The sequence below is a fragment of the Apium graveolens genome, chromosome 8 (genome assembly GCF_009905375.1).
Source record: "Apium graveolens cultivar Ventura chromosome 8, ASM990537v1, whole genome shotgun sequence".
Lineage (NCBI taxonomy): Eukaryota > Viridiplantae > Streptophyta > Magnoliopsida > Apiales > Apiaceae > Apium > Apium graveolens.
This window is the reverse complement of record NC_133654.1, coordinates 264348126-264364116: the sequence shown is the minus strand read 5'-3', so window position 1 is coordinate 264364116 and position 15991 is coordinate 264348126. Positions and strand designations below refer to the sequence as shown.

Below are 15991 nucleotides of genomic sequence, written 5' to 3'. Positions count from 1 at the left end.
CAATTACATCATGTGTTACCACTTTTAACAAGAAAATAATCATGGAATTGTAAAAAACTCAATAAACCATTTTGAGTTGTAAGTATTGAAATCACTAATCACATGAAATCACATGAAATCACTTTCATGTTAAAAATATGAAGTTGTAAGTATTGAATTGTTGCTGATATGAATGCCTGGCTTCTTAAAAGTTCAATTTTGCGAAGACTTTTCTGGGCTGAGATTTATCGAGACAACTGGAGTAGAGTAAATAACTACATTAGCCACTCACTTGGTAAGATTTTTAGAGTCTTCATCTCCTATAAGATCTGCTGCACTTTGAAAGACTATGCAGTAATATAAACTAATTCAGATGCACTAAGATCTTGTTCTTCTTTGTTGATGATAATCTCGGGGCACACCGTACATTACTGTGATTTTTTATTATTGTACAAGGTTATGAAGTCAGAGTATCTTTGTTAATATCTTGTACATTCCAGTGAGGCTGAAGGTTGACACCTTTTCCATTAAACCCTGTTGAGGGTTTATAGCAGAATCTCGAAATTTTTACTAGAAGTTGAGCGATGAAGAGTCTAAGAAGATTGCTGACATCCTGCAGAGCAGGGCATACCCTGCAGATATGTAACAACAGTGAGTAGTTGCAGGATGTTAAATATGAGTACTAACTTAGTAGTTAGTACTTAGTACTTAGAGAAGGAAGCATGTCCTGTGTTAAGCCAAATTATTTGACTACTACTACTAGCTAGAGAAATCAAAAATATGTAAGTTATCGATGACTTGAATTTACTCAATTTAGCATTTGATTACATGATGTTGACCATTTAAAAGATAAACATGATTGTATATATGGTACATATAGTATCTCGGCTGTAAGAGACTAAAACAAAATATTTCATCAGTAAATTATAACCACACATATAGTAGCTTGGCAGGTAAAAGAATGGCATTGCAAAGTATTCCAGAAGTTACCCTGAGCTCCGGCAATGCAAAAGCTATGCCAGTTTTGGGACTGGGGACAGCAGCTGATCCCTTTCCAGCACCAGAAGTTGTCGTAAAAGCAGTGCTCGAAGCAATTGAACTAGGTTACCGGATGTTTGATACTGCTTCTCTTTACCAAACAGAGGAAGCTCTTGGTGAAGCGATATCTCAAGCTGTTAGTCTTGGCTTAATTAAGTCTCGTGATGATGTATTTATCTCCTCTAAGCTGTGGTGCACTGATAATCATGCTGATCGTGTCCTCCCTGCTCTTCAAACGACTCTGAAGTAATGCACACAAATGGAAACTGCTCATCCATTTACATTTTAATGAATTTTGATCTTGGCTTGGAGCACATAATTTTGTTCTTGATTATTGCTGTGCAGGAAAATGAAGTTTGAGTATCTCGATCAGTATCTTATACATTTTCCGGTGAGTATGAGGCCCGGGGTGCCACCTTTTCCAGTAAATGCTGAAGATGTTGTTCCAAATGATATCAAATCAGTTTGGAAAGCCATGGAAGAGTGCCAAACTCTTGGCCTTGCAAAATCAATTGGTGTCTGTAATTTCTCTTGCAAGAAGCTTGCTGATATTCTTGATTTTGCCAAGATTCCTCCAGCAGTTAACCAGGTAAGTTCAAATTTAAATCTAAGTTCATATCTGTATAACTATTGAAGAATAGGAAAGTCATGTGCAAAGTAGCAGATGGTATATATAATCTTTCACTTTACCCTTCCTGGTTTATGTTTAAAGGTGGAGATGAACCCGGCATGGCAACAAGGACAGCTGAGAGAGTTCTGTGAGGCAAATGGAATCATGATAGCTGCTTTTTCCCCTATTGGAGGACCAAACGCCTTTTGGGGAACCAAAGGAGTGTTGGAATCTAAGGTTCTAATGGAAATTGCAGAGTCGAAAGGAAAATCTGTAGCTCAAGTGGCTTTGAGATGGGCTTATGAGCAAGGGGTTGTCATTGTGATGAAGAGCTTTAACAAAGAGAGACTTAAGCAAAATCTTGAAATTTTTGACTGGGAGTTGAGCGATGAAGAGTCCAAGAAGATTGCTGACATCCCACAGAGCAGGGCTTACCCCGGGAAGATGTTTATCTCTGAAACCGGCACTATCAAGTCAGTGGAGGAGCTCTGGGATGGTGAAATTTGAAGTGAATGTTGCAGGATGCAGGAGTAGATCAATTTAAGTTGGTTCCTTAGAGAATATGCAAACTCATGTAACAGTAATTACAGACAAACAGCAAGCTGTCTCTCGGGCAGGCAAAGATAACGACAACCTTGTTTCATGATTTAAAATAAATTTAAGGTTTGCTAAGTAAAGAAATGTAGTTGAATTTATGATGGTCCCTTGGAAAGTATGCAAACTCATGTAACAGTTATTACAGACCAACAGCACGCTGTCTCTCGGGCAGGCAAATGATAACATTACACCATTGCAGGTATGAAAGAGCCTATCGAAGCAGTTGAGCCTGCATACAGAATGGAAATTTATCTGTATGATCATCTTTAGTACAAATAATGATTTAAAACACATATGGATGTTCTTGTTCTCTCATGTACTCCAAGAGGTACAAATCTGCACCAATATCTCATGCAGAAGCCATTGTCTTAATGTTAACTCTGGAAGATTAAAATTGTTTAAAAGATCCTCTGCAATTTCACCCAGGTGCAGAAATACCTTATCATTTTTCCATCTACACAACATGTCATATAATCATTTCTATTTTAAGAGCTTGATATTGTTTAATGCATCAAATTTTACGCATACAGGGAAGGGGATGGAGTTGTTGAGGTCCTGTACTCCCACGGGGAAGGGGGATGGAGGAGAATTATCGCTTAGCTATCAGCTATCATTTACAAACAACTCAAAAATTGATCAAAATCAAATGCATATGAATTTTTTTAATTTGTCATATTCAGAAAAGAACCTCAGTACTAATTCAGTGCAACTGAAATTTTAGTCATGCAACCTGAACTTAAAGTAGAGATATTACTACACATCTTACACTCTCAGGATCCTACTCTTCGGGGTACGTTTAATTTGGTTTAGTTTCTGTTACAAAGATAAGATGTGCCAGAAGTATAGTTGTTGCAAGCATATGGCTAAGAAGCATCGACAACACATTGTTTGGGATAGATGTGTTCTTTGTTAATCATTTGGATTAGCTTATTGTCACTATACCATTCAGAGTTTTTCTTTAAGTATTACTTTTGAAGTGCCAATGTATTGTATATAAAAAAATCGATTTTCTATGTCATGTACATTAAATCAATCCAAACCACATTACTCTGTTGGCAACAGACACTGGAAAGAATAACAAACCTGATGCTAATTATAGGATGAAGTCTGTTTCTACTGAACATGTTTTCCTGTTTGTTCATGAACATGACCTCCTTCTCTGTTTATGCTTTCATAGCATGGCCGGGAAAGAAACAGGTTGTCTCGCTTCCATGGCTCTTGAAATCTTTTTGGATCTGTCAAATGTTTCCTTTGGCAATGTATGTTAAAACAACAGCACTTTCCGAAAGGTTCAGACGTCTGCTTCTGTGGAGGTACTGACTCTTGCATTAACAGTACTTTTAACTTGTGATGTGCTGATACCACCCCCGGGGTCATCAGTATGTATTTCTGGTGCTCTGACACTTATGACAATATCAGAATTCGCATCTGGTGTTCTGAAACTGCCGCAATCACTAGTATTCACTTCTGTTGTTCTGGAACCCCTGGCACTACCAGTATTCACTTCTGGACTTCTACAAGGGGTCCCTAGGACCGGAGTTTTTGATGAATCTTTGATCTTGTGCAGAAGGAAAGTTCCACAGAGAATAGTGATAAAACCAGTTATTGCACCAATGATTTGTGATGAAGTTGCATGATCCCAATCCTAAATGAACCACCACAACAATCAGAAAATGAGTACAAAACATTAATATTATGTTTTCAAGTGAAACCTTGTATTTCTCCTTGATAATATTAGTATAAAGAATTGGCACACAGTCACCGAATCCATTTTGCATCAGATTACATGAAAATTTGTCTAGTTTGATAGGCACAATTATATTACACTATGACTCAAATCAATAATGATGACCTGTGCTGAAGGGGGGTTATCCAGAGTTGGTAAATGGCCAGTGATACGTCTCATTTATCAAGATGAACACCGTCGATGGACTGAGTGAAAACTTAACAACTCCTGATATGAACTTTTGCTTCGTAGATTATAACATTTTTAACTGAATCTATGATTGCATTGTCAAAGCCGGGGAATTTTTGAAAACAGTCCCTCCTTTACAAGTGAAGATAAGGTCTACAGACATCTAAATACCGGGTATGCTTGGTGTGGTTTGGTTTTTACTTGATCTCTAAACATCACTCATAATTCTGAATGAAATGTTTTCTTTTAACATGAGTCATATTGAATTCACCAGCAATATCTAAAATAAATTCGGCATACCATTACACACTACTAACACTGAACTGAAATCAGAGAAAGGCATATTTCAACAAAAATGCTTATGATAACTGACTAGACTATCATTAGTTACAGCATTTCAGAATGAAAAGTTACAACAAAATTAACAATCACCTTTAACATGATCATGCTGGCTACAATGGTGAGGCATGTAAATGCAACATAATAGACTGGAGAAACTATGTTGATATTAAAGGTGTCTAGTGCCTGCAAATATTAAACAAACCGAATGAGTTTCTCCTCAAAATGGCATTATGATCGAAAATCTGGCAACACTCATACATATTAAAAAAGGCAGTAAATTCCTATAAGATTAAATTTTTCTGCTTTTAAACCTTGGAAACTGGATCATGAATTATGCAGGTTTGATATTGGAAGTATAAAATATGTAAAACAACAGTTAAAGTTTATCTTGTATATCCTTCATTTAGGATTGAAAACGTAGATGAGTCTGAAATGATCACAATTCTAAGTTCCAACAAGTAGCCAAGTCCAGTGCACAATGCTCTCGCATTAGCAGAGTCTGGGACATGTTCCAAAGTTCGCAGACTTATCCTATTTTTTAAGGAGGCTGTTTCCATGATTCGAGCAATGACCTAGCAGATGCACTTGAGTGTGCATCGTGTCAACAATGACCTTCAAGTTGTGCATAGTAGTAATAACTAACAAATACATGAATCCCAGATTTTAAAACTGATAAATGGCAAAAGAAAAAAAATCAAATATAGTTTCATGGCTTAATCTTGTGTACTACTTTGTTAATTTGATAACTGATAACATGCGCCCAACTTTCCTAGCACCCGAATATATATGATCAGGAAGTGGGGAGAAAGTGCCCAGTGGTATGTTATAGTATACACATATCAGTGTCTTGCATGAATGCAAAATTCCCCATTAAGTTCAAAATGCACAACAAAACTCAGGTATTCAGTCAGGAATAGATTAAAGCCATGCTTAGCCTGCATATCTCCTCAAATACTAGAGATAGTCCAGAATTCTTGCTGCAATTTAAATTTTCAAAACTGACATTGACAAGGAAAATATTTGTATTTATTCTTTCTGAAAGATGTAAATCAAAAATAAGATAAACCGGATCTAGGGGATCAAGCCTGAGGAATAATGTCAGATAAGACAGTGGCTAAAATTCTCTGTCATGCGGGCTCTTCAGCTAAACCTAAAGTAACTGTCCCCAACACATTGGTACAAGGATGCTGCCGGATTGATTTAGGTGTAAAATAGTGGGAAGAACTGAAGGGTCCATTGTTCGATTTTCAAAGTATGTTTTTTCTGACAGGGATTGAGCCCAAAATCATAATCACAGATAGAATACCCCAAGTGAATTCTCCCATCCAAACGACAAACGAGATATTATATATTAAGATTGTAAAACGTACTATTTTGTAAGCGGATGCATTATCTTATGGAGCAAATGAAAGACTGGGGACAAATAGATAGAAGCATCCATAAAACTGGAACTCTAAGACCCCTCCCCCCTCATCCTGCAAAGCATATACTAAACTCTACTAATAAAACCTGACTTCGTAAAGACTCCTTAATTATCACGAGACTGAAACACAATTTACCAGAACAGATTAAATAACATAATAAAAGATGAGAAGCCAAGTACATATATGCATGAATTTTTAAATTATCTGCCCCGCCTCTAATTTTTATGTCATTAAATCCTGATGCAGAAACATCATGTCGGCAAAGTGAATTTTATACTTGCCTTGTTCAAGTAGTTCATCTGCACAAGAACACAACCAATCACAAGCAGAATAAAGATCCAAGTTTGGTAGTATTTGAATTGATTTTTCCCTCCAATTGATAGCTTCAAAGCAACCCCTACTGCTTTAACGCCCATAACCTACAGAGGGGTTGAACAGGCAAAATCTGTAGATCAGATCAAGAGAGCACCTCAGTGGTTTACATATTTAAGCCTAACAAGATTTAAGACAGACCGTCAGAGAGCCAGCTAATGAGCAGATTGCAATGTAGACAAGTAAACTTTTTTCCCCATAATGTGGTGCTACCCAGAAAACTAGTATGACACTGGCAACTAGAACAACGAAGAAGTAGACGATAAAACCTGAAAATAAAAACATTGACTTGTTTTTAGTATTTAATTACAGGTGGGCATTTGCGGATGACAGAGCAATGTAAACACGAATTTCAACTATCTATACAATGGAAAACAACTGCAACAATCTATAAGACACCTCCTACAGCGATTTATAGCCAAAAACCATTTAAAAATGCTTACACCAAAGATGCCACAAAACTAAAGATGCCACAGACATCCTCCATTTAAGAATTCATAGCAATTCTAACTTGTCAATTGGATACCTGGCTGCAATGCTAGATGCCACAATAGCTTCACGCTGTTTATAGTTCTTTCTTGTGGAGCATGGATAACAACACCAACAGAGCCCATTACACATAAAACAATGCCAACCACACCAAAGATGTGCAATCTTTCCTTCAAAACGAAATGAGCTAAAATTTCACTGCAGTGTTATGAAGATACAAAACATTAGTACTTGTTGGGTTATTATAAAAAATCTGTCGAAAATAGCCAGTTCAATATAGTTACCTGACAATAATACTTAAAGCTCCCAAAGGAGTCACAAGAACTGCTGGTGCATAGGCATAGGCAGCAAAATTAGCAATTTCCCCGGTAATCACTTCTTAATACAAAATTTGTATTAGTACATACACATTTTACATCAGAAACTAAAACTTAAAAGCAGTGCAATATGCAACTACACAGCCATTGCACAATGTAACTACAATTCAAAAATGAGGCAAAAAATTACAGAACTAATGCTAACATGAAGTACCGACTCCCTAAGATACTGCCAGAGATCTAGAACTGATGTAATAAGGCATTTTTAACATCAGTCTGGAACCGATGTAAAAAAAATGGACTTTTCTCTACACCCACCTAGACATCGGTTTTCAGAATTTTTTACATCAGCCCAGAACCGACGTCTATTGACGTTTTTCCAGTAGTGGATAATTCCGTAAAGAAAGATGCAGGAATACAAGAACAAGTACCTACTTGTTATCATTCCAGCCCACCACAATGGCTCTTTTAAGTAAGAGTGGCCTCCTGCACCTGATAAACAAATTGCACACAAAATTACATCAAGCTTATATACGATCACTCTGCGAGCAGATGAGGACCCCCAACGCAAGATTACTCAATTTTACACATTTAAATTAGCTTATGGTCTCTTGAGAACATAAAATTCACAATTTCACATGCACACATTCATAAGCTGCTCTATGCATTGGCATTAATGCAATAATGTATAAATTTATAGCGACAAATATAAACGTAAAATACGAGGTAACAAAACTGAACTTGCTCCAACTCCGGAAGCACCAGCTCTAATGAGACCTTTTTTCTTGATGATAAAACTGGTTCCAATGAAGGCACTGGAAGACAAAGCTAATATAAGCCCACGCACATTATTAACAGAGAATCCCATTTATCTCGAAATTTTCGATAGTCAGTTTGAGCCACATTCAAGATCCTATATCAATTCAAAAACCAAACAAACAAACGTTAAACATATACTCAAATGTACATGCATCTGCAGAACATAAACAAATATAGACAAAATAATATTGATCAGATTAAATGTCACCTTGTGGTGGCACTTGTGGCAAAAGGGTACGTGATCAAAGTGCTATTGGATCATATCAACCATCTAAATACGAAAAATCACAGAGACTAGAGAGTGATAAACTAGTATGATATGATGATCAGAGTTAAAACACACTCTATCTCTCTAAGAGTTAGGTATATAGATCAGATGTTCTTGTAGATTATGTGTGTTTGTATCTCTGGTTGGGTTGTGTAGACTGATCAGTGATCTAAGAATTCAGTGAAGTGCACTATTTCTATTAGGGCTGTACAGATAATCTGTTCGATGGGATGACAATGTAAATACGGATTGAAAGCGGATTGAAATACAGGAATCATATCCGGGGATTAACTGCGGATTTGATTTTTTAATAATCGTAAAAAATTGAATGGCAACCGCAAAGGGCTAAATATATATATAAAATATAAAATATATTATATAAAATGTATAATATATTATTTCCTGTTGGAATTTAGTTTAAGGAGTTTTGTTTAGCTTTTTTTGTTTAGAACAGTTGACTTGTAAACTTTTTATTTTATTGTAATCATGTCTTATTGGATGTACAGTAATTACTTATTACATTTTAGTTTTACAAATTTATAAAATTTGGCAAATATAATTGTAATGAACTATTTTTATTTATCATTTATCGTACAAGTCGATAGCTGAGCCGCAAGTCGATCCGCACCAACCGTAAATTCGTTATTGAAAAATTCGCAATTAACTGCAACTGCAATTGTGATTGTGGATGGGGATTTGAGAAAACTGTTTTATGTACCTCCCAATCACACTAAACATAACCCCGTACACCCCTAATTTCTATCATCACACTGTCGAAGAAAAAAATTGATTTTCCGGAAGAATTCAATTATATTAAAGGAATTATTTTGTTAAATTGTCATCTATCTCTATAAAGTGAAAAATAAAATGAAAAATGTTAGATGACACAAATATCGTTACAAATTTTTGCTAAATGGCCTAAAGATTGTTACAATTTTTTTCAAAATAGCCTTATAAATGATAACATTTCCGATAATAATACAAGGACATTGTGTGTATATATGTGTACTAACAAATTAAATTTCTTAGTTCTGTAAATATTTTGAGAAAAGTTTTGAGGTACCCAGCAGTTAGTATTACTCAAAAAAAATTGAACATAAAATATCAAATAATTTTAGCCATATTTTTAAATTGTTGTGGATCAATTTAGTGGTCAAAATCGGAATTCAAAGTATAAAATATAATTTTAAGTTAAATTTTGATATAAGTGATAAAATAATTTAAAATATTTTTTTGGCAAAAAAAATAAATAAAATATTTAAAGTAACTAATGTAGAATTATAACATTTTTTGAGAATTTTAATTTAAAGGTGTATAATATTCAGATCTCTCAAACCGTCAATTGAATCATTATCAAATAGACAAAACAACAAACTAACAAGTAATAAAACAGATCAACCACTCTCAAATGAAGAACAAAACAAACACCGAAAAAATCGGGTACACTAACAATCTCCATAAAAGATTAACAATCTCCATAAAAGAGGATAATAATTGATATAAAAAAAAGGTATTACGGTGATTAGATGAGAGAAAAAAAGATGAAAGTGTTGTAAAATACTAGCTATAACAGTATTATATCGAACCTCTATAAAAGTAAATATAGCAGAAAGGGAGAAAGAGAGCAGACTAGAGAGAAAATGAAAGTTGCTTGGTGTGTTTTGCATCATTCCGAAGAAGGCTATTTATAGCCAAAACAAGGAACATAGAATTTAATGCAATACAAATATTTCCAAGTCTAAGCCTAACCTTACTATTTAATGTTTGACAATAACAATCAATTTACAACACTCTCCTTTGATTGTCATTTTAAATGGATCATAGACTACCTCGTTAAAACCTTGTCAAAGAAAAACCTCATGGGATAAAAACTTCGACGAAAGAAAAAGAGTACAATCTCCCCTCGAAAAACTAATCATTCTCCGAAGTTTTGTTGTAACAAATCCTTGAGTCGACGCATTCCAATGTTATGTCGTAACTTCCCAAATGTTGAATTCGGTAATAATTTCGTGAATAAATCAGCAAGGTTGTCACATGACCGAATTTGTTGTACATCAATTTCACCATTCTTTTGAAGTTCATGAGTGTAGAAGAATTTTGGTGAAATGTGTTTCGTTCTGTCTCCTTTGATATATCCTTCCTTGAGTTGATCAATGCATGCAGTGTTATCCTCAAATATAACGGTAGGACTTCTAGTGATGACTGGTAATCCACATGATTCCCGAATATTCTTGATGATAGACCGCAACCAAACACATTCTCTACTGGTTTCATGAATCGCAATGAGTTCTGAGTGATTTGTTGAGGTTGTCACTGTAGTTTGCTTCGTAGATTACCAGGAAATGGTTGTACCGCAATATGTAAACACATATCCAGTTTGTGATTTGCCAAAATGAGGATCTGACAAATATCCAGCGTCTGCATATCCAATCAGCTGAGATGTTGAGTTTTTCGGGAAGAATAACCCAAAATCAATTGTTCCACGAAGATAACGAAATATATGCTTGATCCCATTCCAATGCCTGTCCATCGGAGCAGAGCTAAATCTAGCCAATAAATTCACAGCAAATGCAATATCTGGTCTTGTATTATTTGCAAGATACATAAGTGCACTAATTGCTCCAAGATATGGGATTTCAGGGCCGAGAACTTCTTCATCATCTTCTCGTGGTCGAAATAGATCTTTATCAGGCTCTAAAGATCTAACCACCATTGGAGTAGTCAATGGATGAGATTTATCCATATAAAATCTGTTCAAAACCTTTTCTGTATATGTAGATTGGTGGAGAAAAATTCCCGATGACAAGTGCTCGACTTGTATATCAAGGCAATATTTTGTCCTTCCAAGATCTTTCAATTCAAACTCTGTCTTTAGGTATATGACAGCTTCATCAACCTCTACAGTTGTTCCTACAAGGTTTAAATCTTCCACATATACAGCAATAATCACAAAACCAGATTGTGATTTTTTGATAAAAACACATGGAGAAATCTGGTTACTAATATACCCATTCTTTTGTAAATAATGACTAAGTCTGTTATACCACATACGATCAGACTGTTTCAGTCCATACAATGATCGTTGAAGTTTAATGGAGTATATATGACGAGGTTTCTTGAACTCGTCCATTTTTAACCCTTCTGGGATTTTCATAAAAATTTCACTATCAAGTGAACCGTACAGGTATGCAGTAACGACGTCCATAAGACGTGTTTACAATTTTTCTTTAGATGTCATACCTAATATAAAACGAAAAGTAATTTCATCCATCACTGGCGAGTATGTCTCTTGATAATCAATGTCAGGCCTTTGAGAAAACCCTTGTGCTACAAGTCGAGCTTTATATCTCATAATTTCATTCTTTTCATTTCGTTTTCTTATGAATACCCATTTATTTCCAATAGGGTTCACACCGATTGGTGTTTGGACAACAGGTCCAAATACTTCTCTTTTATACAGTGAATTTAATTATGTTTGGATTGCGTCTTTCCATTTTGGCCAGTCTTTTTTTCGACGGCATTAATCCATACTTTGTGGTTCAGGATCAGAATTTATGTCTACATCCAATGATGCGGAATACACAAATACATCATCAATTATGGCTTTACTTCGATCCCATAATTTCATATCATGCACATAATTTATTGAAATTTCATGATTGTTTAATACTGTATCTTCAGGGACTGAAATCTCTTCAGGAGATAATACCACTTCAGGGGTATTTGCTTCTTCTGGAGCATGTGCCACTTCATGGGCAATTTTCTTTATTTTTCTTTTTTGTGGTGCAACATCTTTTGCACCGACCAGTCTACCACGCTTCAGGCGTGGCTTTGATTCTGTAACCAATTCTTTTGTATCTGATTTTTGAATTGGTATATCTATTCTAGCTGGAGTATTTACTGCAGGTATATGAGATTTAGTTATATTTCTAGAATCGTTAAATGCGTCAGGCATTTGGTTTGCAATATTTTGCATATGAATAATTCTTTTAACTTCAAGTTCGCATTGACCGGTACGTGGATCTAGAAAATATAATCCTGACGCATTCCATGTTATGTCCGGATTAACTTTATTTGAATGTTTATCTTCCCCTAAGGGAGGAAACATAAACTCGTCAAAATGACAATCTGCATATCTTGCGGTAAATAAGTCTCTGGTTAGAGGCTCCAGATATCTAATTATAGATGTGGAATCAAAATCAACGTAGATACCTATTCTTCTTTGAGCTCCCATCTTCGATCTTTGTGGTGGAGAAATCGGTACATATACAGCACATCCAAAAATTTTGAAGTGAGAAATATTAGGAACTTGACCAAGTACCAGTTGTAGCGGAGAATGTTGGTTGTAGGAAGTTGGTCTAATCCTAATAATTTTAGCAGCATGAAGTATTGTGTGACCCCAAATAGATGTAGGTAATTTTGATTTTAACAATAGCGGTCTTGCAATAAGTTGGAGTCTTTTGATAAAGGACTCGGCTAACCCATTTTGTGTATGTACATGAGGAACTGGGTGTTCAACTGAGATTCCTACAGACATGCAATAGTTGACAAAAGTTGCAGATGTGAATTCGCCGGCATTATCTAAATAAATTGACTTGATGCAATGATCTGGAAATTGAGCTCGTAATTTGATTATTTGGGCAAGTAATTTTGCAAAAGCATCATTACGAGTTGAGAGAAGACAAACATGAGACCATCTAGTTGAGGCATCGATTAATACCATGAAGTACCTAAATGGGCCAGATGATGGGTGTATAGGTCCACATATGTCGACTTGGATTCTTTCTAGAAAAGTTGGGCTTTAAGCTAAACTTTAGTAGAGGATGGTCGAGTAATCAGTTTTCCTAAAGAACATGTTGAACATGGAAGGTCATTGTTGGAAAGAACTTTAAAATCTTTAAGAAGATGACCAGTAGAATTCTCTATAATACGACGCATCATAGAGACGTCAGGATGATCTAATATTTCATGCCAAAGTGTAAAAGATTTTGGATCTATGAGTTTGGAAGCAATGACATTATGTGACTCAATAGTTCTAATTTTCATCATATATAATCCCGAGGAAAGTGAGTGAAACTTTTCTAAGATTTTCTTGTTGCTAGGATTAGCGGAAGTAATAAGAAGATATTCTCTATCAGCTTCAGATGTAGTTTCGATGTGAAAATTATTGAGTCGGATATCTATAAAACTAAGAAGATTTCTAGTAGACTTACTATAATATAATGGATTTGGAATGTGTATGTGGGTACCATTAGGTAGGACGAAACTAGCTTTTCCAAAACCTTCAATTATATTAGATACGCCGGAAATCGTTCGGACTTGAGCTTCAGTTTTGGTTATTTGGGTAAAATATTTTCGGTTCTGTAGAATTGTATGAGTTGTACCACAATCAGCAATGCATATATCTTCAGAATACATTCTGTATATAATTAAGAAACATAATTTATTTGATAAGAACATAACACACTACATAGTTCAAACAAAATAAAACACACAATACACACTACTATAGTAATTATATGAAACTAATCTTCAGCCTCCCATATGGGAGTTTCGTTAGGTTCATTCGGACCATTAATGTTTATTCCTCCAGTTGTGATTCTCGGGAAATCATCTACGTTATTGTTGGCGAAATTTGTTTCTGCCATTTTCTCTTTTGATTTTTGAGAAGATTGCTATAGCTTAACAAGATGATTTGGGGCATGACAATTACGTGTTCAGTGCCCATCCATGCCGCACTTATAGCAAATATTTTCAGTTTTTCCTCCTCGTGGTGCCTTTCTTTTACTCTGTGATTCAGATTGCCACTTCCGGTGACCAGAGTTGTTATATGGACGGAAATGCCCGTGGCTCCGACCTCGTCCACGATACCGACCTTGGCCCCGTCCACCTCTATACCCTTTTCCACGTACATTCTGCTGGAATGACATGTTATTTACTTCGGGTAATGGGGCAGATCATGTTGGACGGGATTGATGATTCTTAATCACCAATTCATGATTCTGTTCAGCGACGAGGAGAGTTGATAGAAGATCCCTGAACTTAGTAAATTTGCGCTCCCTGTACATCTCTGCTAAGTTGATATTGTTGGGGTGAAAAGTTGATAGTGTTTTATCGATTTTTCTTTTCTCCGTAACATTCTCACCACACATAATAAGCCTAGAAGTTATTTTGAACAAAGCAGAGCTATATGCTTGGGCACTCTTAAAATCCTGAAGTCTTAAATTAGCCCAATCATTTTCAGCTGCAGGTAGATAAACTAGTTTTCGGTGATCGAACATATCCTTTAGATTTTCCCATAAAATAAAGGGATCCTCGACTTCTAAGCACTCAGATTTTAAATCGTCATGCATGTGGTGTCGGAGAAAAATTATTGAGGTAAAGTTTTCTTCAGCCGTAGATTTATTTTCTGCCTTTATTGTATCGCTTAATTTCTTTGAACCCAAATGCAACTTTACATCCTATACCCATGATAAATAATTATCGCCAGAAATGTCCAAGGCAACGAACGACAAGCTTGTAATATTTGTCATACTAAATCTGAATTAACACGAAAATTATTAAATTTTAATTCATCAATGTGAATATTACATAAAATCCTAGTTAATCGGGTGCGTTAACAAGTACGCAATAATCAATGTATGTCATTATTATTATTGATAATATAAACAGATCTATATATAAAATGACAAATGGATTTTCACCCGCCATACGGACGTCTGCGTATGCAGGTTATCTCCGACCAATAATAAATTAAAGTGGACAATCCTGCATAAGTTAGTTATGGGCAAAGTTATTATCCGATAAATATGCAATTTATAAATTAAGGTTCCCATTATATTTCGGTATTATCCAAAATTAAATGGTACCGTAAAATAATTTTAATAGGCGGTGCTCCGGCCATATATATTTAAATTATTAGTAGAGGGTGTAACCACGACTACTTCGGTCACATATATATAATATAAATTATATATAGAGGGTGTAACCACGTCTACTCATATATATGTATATTTAAATTAAAATTATACCTTCTCAGTTTCGGCATGCCTTCGTACGGATAATGTGTTGTAAAATACTAGCTACAATAGTATTATATCGAACCTCTGTAAAAGTAAATATAGCAGAAAAGCAGAAAGAGAGCAGACTAGAAAGAAAATGAAAGCTGCTTGGTGTGTTTTGTATCATTCCGAAGAAGGCTATTTATAGCCAAAACAAGGAACATAGAATTTAATGCAATGCAAATATTTCCAAGTTTAAGCCTAACCTTACTATTTAATGTTTGACAATAACAATCAATTTACAACAGAAAGTGGTTTTCTGAGAAGAAAGAAGACTTAATTGATGACAAAAATAGATGTTCGTATTTTTTTTACAATTAGTTAGGATTAGAGGTAGACTCTCACTTTCAAAGATTTTTACAATCGATTAGTTTAAGTGTTGGAAAGCTGTAAATCCTTTGATGAGTTGAAATTTGAATATTGTTTCGGTTTCTTAACAAAATCAAGTCATTCAAGTAATCAATTACAAACTTTCGAGTTGTACTCCTTAATACTGCTCTCAATTTGCACGAATGATAACTCTCTCGAAAATTTTGTTATTGAATTTTTATAGCGATTTGGGGTTTTTAATTATGATTGTTTATTTACATGTTTTGTTGATGATAATTATAGATCGTGTAATTCAGGACTGATGCACACTTGTTTCGTGATTTTTGGTTAAGTTTTAAAGTCTTGCGGGGAAACGCAGTCACCATCGCGTTTCTTGTGTTTTCGATTGAATCGTAGCTTGTTTGTGAATTAAATTTGTTGGGTTCAACTT

General features: G+C 35.2%; 3 protein-coding genes across 5 annotated transcripts; 1 reads left to right on the top strand and 2 right to left on the bottom strand.

The window, feature by feature from the left end:
* Positions 1–868: 868 nt before the first annotated feature.
* Positions 869–2567, top strand: LOC141676607 (non-functional NADPH-dependent codeinone reductase 2-like). Its single transcript, XM_074482294.1, has 3 exons — positions 869–1263; positions 1363–1606; positions 1730–2567. The coding sequence occupies exons 1-3, from the start codon at positions 941–943 to the stop codon at positions 2132–2134; spliced, it is 972 nt and encodes a 323-aa protein (XP_074338395.1). The 5' UTR covers positions 869–940; the 3' UTR covers positions 2135–2567.
* A 640-nt stretch (positions 2568–3207) lies between these two features.
* LOC141676606 (putative magnesium transporter NIPA1) lies at positions 3208–8339 on the bottom strand. Of its 3 annotated transcripts, none has more exons than XM_074482291.1 (9): positions 8111–8339; positions 7825–7996; positions 7519–7575; positions 7051–7144; positions 6804–6964; positions 6419–6546; positions 6187–6324; positions 4572–4664; positions 3208–3869 (listed from the first exon to the last, which is right to left on the bottom strand). In XM_074482291.1, the coding sequence occupies exons 2-9, from the start codon at positions 7949–7951 to the stop codon at positions 3516–3518; spliced, it is 1152 nt and encodes a 383-aa protein (XP_074338392.1). In that variant the 5' UTR covers positions 7952–7996; positions 8111–8339; the 3' UTR covers positions 3208–3515. The 3 variants fall into 3 exon arrangements, with proteins under 3 accessions (XP_074338392.1, XP_074338393.1, XP_074338394.1); XM_074482292.1 differs by having other exon boundaries at positions 7051–7093; XM_074482293.1 differs by lacking the exon at positions 8111–8339 and having other exon boundaries at positions 7051–7093; positions 7519–7944.
* A 5788-nt stretch (positions 8340–14127) lies between these two features.
* LOC141680904 (uncharacterized) lies at positions 14128–14523 on the bottom strand. Its single transcript, XM_074486993.1, has one exon. The coding sequence runs from the start codon at positions 14521–14523 to the stop codon at positions 14128–14130; it is 396 nt and encodes a 131-aa protein (XP_074343094.1).
* Between the last annotated feature and the right edge of the window lie 1468 nt (positions 14524–15991).

What these genes read in the sequence shown, in the direction of transcription:
- LOC141676607 (XM_074482294.1), top strand. Translation starts at nt 941, where the DNA reads ATGGCATTGCAAAGTATTCCAGAAGTTACCCTGAGCTCCGGCAATGCA. An exon ending in GCTCTTCAAACGACTCTGAA is followed by an intron (nt 1,264 to 1,362) that starts GTAATGCACACA and finishes ATTGCTGTGCAG; the next exon opens with GAAAATGAAGTTTGAGTATC. An exon ending in TTCCTCCAGCAGTTAACCAG is followed by an intron (nt 1,607 to 1,729) that starts GTAAGTTCAAAT and finishes TTATGTTTAAAG; the next exon opens with GTGGAGATGAACCCGGCATG.
- LOC141676606 (XM_074482291.1), bottom strand. Translation starts at nt 7,951, where the DNA reads ATGGGATTCTCTGTTAATAATGTGCGTGGGCTTATATTAGCTTTGTCT. An exon ending in GTGGGCTGGAATGATAACAA is followed by an intron (nt 7,145 to 7,518) that starts GTAGGTACTTGT and finishes TTTTGTATTAAG; the next exon opens with AAGTGATTACCGGGGAAATT. An exon ending in CATTAGCTGGCTCTCTGACG is followed by an intron (nt 6,325 to 6,418) that starts GTCTGTCTTAAA and finishes ACCCCTCTGTAG; the next exon opens with GTTATGGGCGTTAAAGCAGT.
- LOC141680904 (XM_074486993.1), bottom strand. Translation starts at nt 14,523, where the DNA reads ATGCATGACGATTTAAAATCTGAGTGCTTAGAAGTCGAGGATCCCTTT.